The 6,106-nt window shown below is 35.7% G+C and overlaps 1 protein-coding gene across 1 annotated transcript in view; it reads right to left on the reverse strand.

The window, feature by feature from the left end:
* LOC119838819 (Down syndrome cell adhesion molecule-like protein Dscam2) overlaps positions 1 to 6,106 on the reverse strand; it is a 96,305-nt gene that overhangs the window by 3,162 nt on the left and 87,037 nt on the right. Inside the window, exons 10-13 of the mRNA XM_038364941.1 lie at positions 2,578 to 2,731; positions 2,271 to 2,419; positions 656 to 746; positions 71 to 273 (exon numbers count right to left, since the gene is read on the reverse strand). Coding sequence (XP_038220869.1) covers positions 71 to 273; positions 656 to 746; positions 2,271 to 2,419; positions 2,578 to 2,731 — 597 coding nt within the window. The remainder of the gene's footprint in view (positions 1 to 70; positions 274 to 655; positions 747 to 2,270; positions 2,420 to 2,577; positions 2,732 to 6,106) is intronic.

The following is a 6,106-nucleotide window of genomic DNA, read 5'->3' on the forward strand; positions in this document are numbered from 1 at the left end:
CTCCTCCCCGGAGGCCGTGGGTATTGCAAGCTTTCCCCCCTAAAGAAAAGGAAGGTCAGGCGGCACTCACTGCGCACGAAGATCTGCACGTCCTTCTGCGCGTAGTGTCCGTCGGGCGCGAGCACGCGGCAGGAGTACAGGCCCGCGTCGGCCGCGTCCGCCGGCCACAGCGCCAGCGCGCCTCCGCGCCGCAGCGACGCGCGCGCACCCCCCGCACCGCCCGCCGCCTCGCCCGACGGGATGTCCACCCCGCCGCGCTGCCACCGGATCTCACTGCGTTGTGCATGATATCATGAAGGTGCCCGCTTTCCAAGCGCTTTCTCTTTTGCAGTGTGATCTCAGATAAGACAAAATGAAGACGGGAGAAAATAACATTAGCCGTATCAGTGTTTATAATTCATATTATTATCTATTTCCTATATACGAAATAGAAAAAGAGTTTCATGTTATATTCAAAAACCAAATTATTTTGCTCCATTTGAGAAAAATATGTTTATTTTAAAAATCGATTTAACAACATGTTTTCGAACATTTAAAAGTCAGTAAAATCTGATCACGTTTACGATTCTAACATCATGCACAGCAAGTCTACGGTCTACATAAAGGAACATAAAGAAAACTTATAATGTAACTAAACAAATGCACCTCCATCAACCTGATTGGAAATCCTGAGTAGGGGCAGTGCACGGTGGTGTTGGCGCCGGCCACCGCGCGCACCGGCGCGATGCTGCGGATCGACGGCGGCCCTGCGCGGAGGCGGTACGAGGATTCAGTGTGCGATGTCTATATCCTTATGCAATTGCCTTAAACTTGTATATACTCGTATGTCTTTTAATAATATCTTACTACTTTTAATAATACTTTACTATTTATTAATGATGAATTCTGAATAAAACGACCTTTTAACTGTTCTCACCAATTTCAAAAAAAGGAGGGGCAATTCGACTGAACGTTTTTTGGCTTTTTTGCCTCATTACTTTCAACTAAGTAGTGAACTACTAGGGAACAGGAAACATTGGTGCTGTCTGTGTGTGTGTGTGTGTGTGTTCTGTTCAATACCTATTTGTATTGTGTTTAAATGGAGATAAATATAGTGACATTAATTTTTAATTTACATTTGAAAATACCAACAGATAAAGAAAGTACCAAAAGTTGTACACAATGTGTTCACCAAGTCCGGCTTCATCGTTTTAATCAAAAGCATAATGATTCGACTAATTGCCGTTCGTTTGACTAATTGAACTCAATCAATTTGAATGATTGACGTTGTTTCAATGTGATTTGTCGCATTCCAGATTACAGGTAATGTACCCTATATATATAAATAGAATTCCATAGAATATCTAAAATGGGTAATGTTTCTAATACATCGGAGAACATGATTTAAGATAGATTTTTAATAATAATAATAAGTCATTATTTGCACTATGTGTGAACAAAAGTTAACAAAGATTATAATACGATCAACACATATCTACGAAGGGCATGGAAATTTCATTAGCTCCTTTGCGTGGTAGCTTTGATGAGAAGTATTCAAAGAATCCTGAAAAATGTCTCACGTAATTTATGGACGCCCCCTAACTCTGTTATAATGTCTGTGTAATCTAATATTTCGAATACAATATTCATAGTTCAGTGAACTATAGACTACGAGAAAGACAACAAATTAAACAATAGTTATATACCCAGAACATGTATTGTCTTTAATTTAAATTACGTATATTAATTCACTTTTGTTTCTTATAGTAAACAGCTGACAACACCTTAGTCTAATTAATTAATTTTAAGTAGTAATTTAACTTTTATTCTGCATCATGGCGGCTCCCGTACTTAACACAATCATAAATACACACGTGTTATTTACAAAAACAGTTCCACCAATAAAGCGCGGGGAAACAACGAGAAACAGACCGAATGTTTACTTTTGATGTACATATTGCAGTTGCCGGATGGGAACGTAAACAAAAGCAATAACGTCCATTATAACATCTTTTTTATATTGACAAATAATGTATATAATATTAATTGTTATGACATGTTATAGTTTGAGATTTATATGTTTGACTTTTCATATCATCTCCGAACTGTCAAAGATTGAAATTCTTTTTCAGAGGCCGATATCCAAAAAGAATAATATAATATGGACTTAAGTAAAAAGGTTTCCGTCAAGCGATGTCACCACCTAGATCACGGTCCATCTTACAGTGGGTAGACTTATTGTCAGGTACCTGCTGAGCTAAGTGCATATAAAACGGATAGCATGAAGTTACCGTATACATTGAGCCGCGCGGAGTGGTCGGCGGCGCCGCGCGAGTTGTGCGCGCGGCACGTGTAGCGGCCGCCATCCTCCGCGCGCACTGACGTCAGGTTCAGGTAGCTCACCACCTCGCCGGACGGGCTCAGGAACTGACTGATGGTTCTGTAAGTGCGTGTTTTATTTCTTATTATGCGATAATCATAACAAATTGTTGAACGGAATGTCACTTTAACCATGCATTATAAAAAAGATTTTAAAAGATCCTTGAAAAGGAAGAAATTTAGGGCATATTTCAAAAGACACACAGAGTACATATGTACCTTTGTGGTGTGTTGTGTTCTTCAATAGGTTGCATATCCAGAAGCCAAGTGAACCGAGGTGATGGAGACCCTGAAGCTGAACAGTGAAGAGCGACAGCCGGTCCTGGGTGTAAGGCCTGCTCTATGAACGTGTAGTGGAGCTCTGGTGCTGTATCTGGAAAAGAAATGTGTTATAATTACTATCCGAGTCTCAATATATAGATGTAGATCTTCTTGGAGTCTACAGCAATTAGCTGATAATAATAATTGAAATAAACGAGTATTCACCCAAAAATATTCTATGTCCATACCTATTTATTTTCGTATGGTTGTCTTGTAAAATGTGAATAAAGTATGGATGATCCATCCATATCCGATTTTCATCTTACAAATAAATTTATAAACGTTTTATGCGTTTTTAAGTAAAAGAAATAAATCGCAAAATAATACAAACCAACAAATATGACATTTAACAGTTTGAAATGGCCTAAAACTCCGAACGAAGAGAATAAAGACCCTGCTCCACAAACAGTGGACGATAAATCACGAATGTCACAACAGAATCCAATCATAGCTCCAGTAAACAAAGAAATGGACTCGATTCAATGGCTATCATTCATCATCGAATTTGGAAGTGATGACTTCAATGAATATCAGTGAACAAAGCTATAGAATGCAAAGTTAAATTTCGAATTTGGACATTTATTATCGAGAAAACAAAAGGAAATTTTGAACCGAAAATATGCCTCTTAGAGAAAATTGCACTTTACAATGGAAACGGTTATATCCGAACGGTTAGAACGCTGTTATATTGTAAACTAAATAAATATTTACTGTATGAGACGTCTACTTATTTGAAAATTAATATACTATCATTTAATTCGAGACATATTACGCATATAAACAATCCCAAATCAAAACCGACGCAATTATCCACGAGCAGTCAAAAGCCTTTCTAATATAAAGGTTAGTTTCAACTAGCTGGCTCGTAGTTAACGGGCCATTAGAAATTCACAGAATCACTTCGCCACAGTGGCCGTAGCAGTGAACAAATGAGCTATAATTTAGTGACATTACAATCGGCGCACAGTGGCGGTGACATCCGAGTTATGAGCTTGTATATCACGTCCGTGCGCTCTTTATTGCGACTCGCCGTTGGTGTAAGTTACAGGAACTTATTTGATTCTTTGTTTATTTTGTTGTAAATGTCATAACTATCTCATATGACAATTCAAAAGGTCTTTTGTGAAAAGTCTAGTTGAAAGAATAAATGTTTGAGTTTGAGTTTGAATTTGAGTTTGTAATTTTTTTCAGTTTGGACATTTTGTCAAAAAGTAGCATATCGATTATTATTTTTCTGTTAATCTTACAGCGCCTGAAGCTAGTTTAATTTTTATAAGTATATATTTCTTTGGCGTTCTTTCTACCTATGTCTTCACAAATATAATACTAACCCTTGTTAGCTGTACATGTTATTTCAATTTCAATACTATTATTCAAATTGAACGCATCTATACGAATTTGATATAATAAAACGTTTCTATTTTTTAAGACAATATTTTTAAAGTTTCATTGAGTTAACCAGAGAAATACCTTCTTAGCGAAATAGTTCTGCTTCCAATATATCCTAACTAATGAATACGAAGCATATAACCTAATCTATCCCGACATAATTGCCATAATATGTTACTCGATACACGTATACGCTTGTACATACAGACATCTACTCGTATAAGCGCTTTATCATAATATAACATTGGCCATTGTGTTGGTTCATTTTGATGGTTGGTGTAAGCTACAGAAGGTAATGTTTCAATTGCAAATGTAATATTGCTATCAAAACAATGTCAATTCGCTCGTTAGCAACAACGCTCCAGTAACAACGTAACAACTAAAACATTGAAAGGTATTTCTTTTAATTAAGCAGATTGGTTCTATCTAAAATTTAGTTATTTTTAAGTAAGTACTTCAATGTATAATTTTTGGCGTATTTTATTTAGTTTCAAGTACTTATGTACAAATAACTTAAAATAACTGAAGCAACAGCAGAACTTAATTATTTTCAAACGTTTAATCTTAAATGCTTCAGATCATAATGAAAAAAAAAATATCTTTATTGGGTAGTTCGTATATAAATACAAATATATTTAAATGATAATAAGTATGTAAATAATACACAAAGTTTACAAACAACATACATTAGATACACAAAAATGACATTACTGAAAAGAGAAAAACGTAATAACCCATCAAATATATAACAATCGTTCAAAGTTGAACCGCGGTCTATTTAGGGAACCTGTGTAAGATAATAATCTACAGTGTATTAATGTTCGAATGCTAGTTTCCCTAATCGTCTTATGAGAAGCCTCGCTAGCCAAGTATTGGATGACACAATATATCGTTGAACTATATAAAGCTGTTACGTGTTTTATTGGCTTTTTCCATACATTCAGTAATGGTGAGGTAGATAAATGGCAGCATCATTACAGAGGCCCGTTTCTGTTTTCTCAACCTTCTCACTCCATTTCTCATTTCCAGTCGTCAATCCTTTCTCTATCTATTACCCTGTAAAAGTGGGCCATTCGCAAAGGCACTACCTTTGCGATTGTTAATGGTCGGTGGTGATCGTTTACCATCATGCAAACCACCAGCTCAGTTGCCCGCTTTGACATAAAAAAAATTGTCTCAGAAATAACAATAAAGGAATATCTACATAAGATAATGTAATAATAATCTCAAAAAAGCATGATAGTAATCCATAAATATAAGGAGCATTAAAATGGCATTTGCATATAGCCCAATAAGGAGACATCAAACCTCCCCGATTCCATGCATTCGATTCCAAATCTTTTTACCTGTTTCTCGGTAAATCGTGTCTTCGTCTCTTACCAGCGATGGAAAGACTACACGAGACCGTATATCTCCAGTTATCGGAATAGGATATCATAAAGCGGAGGAAACCATCCATTATTCCATTATCCGCGTCCATAATCCGACCCCCAATTTATTTCGCTCTTTGTACTCTCGACTATCATTTCTGTGAGCTTTTGTATTGATATCATTAAGTTTAATCTATCATAAATTGTTTTTGCAACCGCTCGTGCCAAATCTTCAAGCGATATTTCACGCTTGTAGTATTTTCTGTAATAACTTTCACTTTCACGATTATTTTTGAGGATTTGATATATGAATTTTGCTATATACAGGGGTTTTTAATTTATCTTTTTGATTCTGATAAGATAATTCCGTATAAGAACTAGTGGAAGAAATTTCAACTTAATGCAGTTATATTATTATACCCATAATTTTTCTTGCATATTATTAGAATAATGTGATGAGGATACTTTTCATACATTTTATCATGATTTACGCTTTCAATAAATTTGTTTTAAAACTTTTACGTAATGTTTTTTATGACAGATATGGTTTAAGTTGGTATAAATATAATGATAAAATCACTTTTGCATTCAACTATTTTTAACACGCTTTTATTAGCTTCACTTGTATGTTTGTATGTATGTATGTATGTAACTCACACCCGTTTTTC

This window comes from Zerene cesonia, unplaced genomic scaffold (genome assembly GCF_012273895.1).
Source record: "Zerene cesonia ecotype Mississippi unplaced genomic scaffold, Zerene_cesonia_1.1 Zces_u005, whole genome shotgun sequence".
Taxonomy (NCBI): Eukaryota; Metazoa; Arthropoda; class Insecta; order Lepidoptera; family Pieridae; genus Zerene; species Zerene cesonia.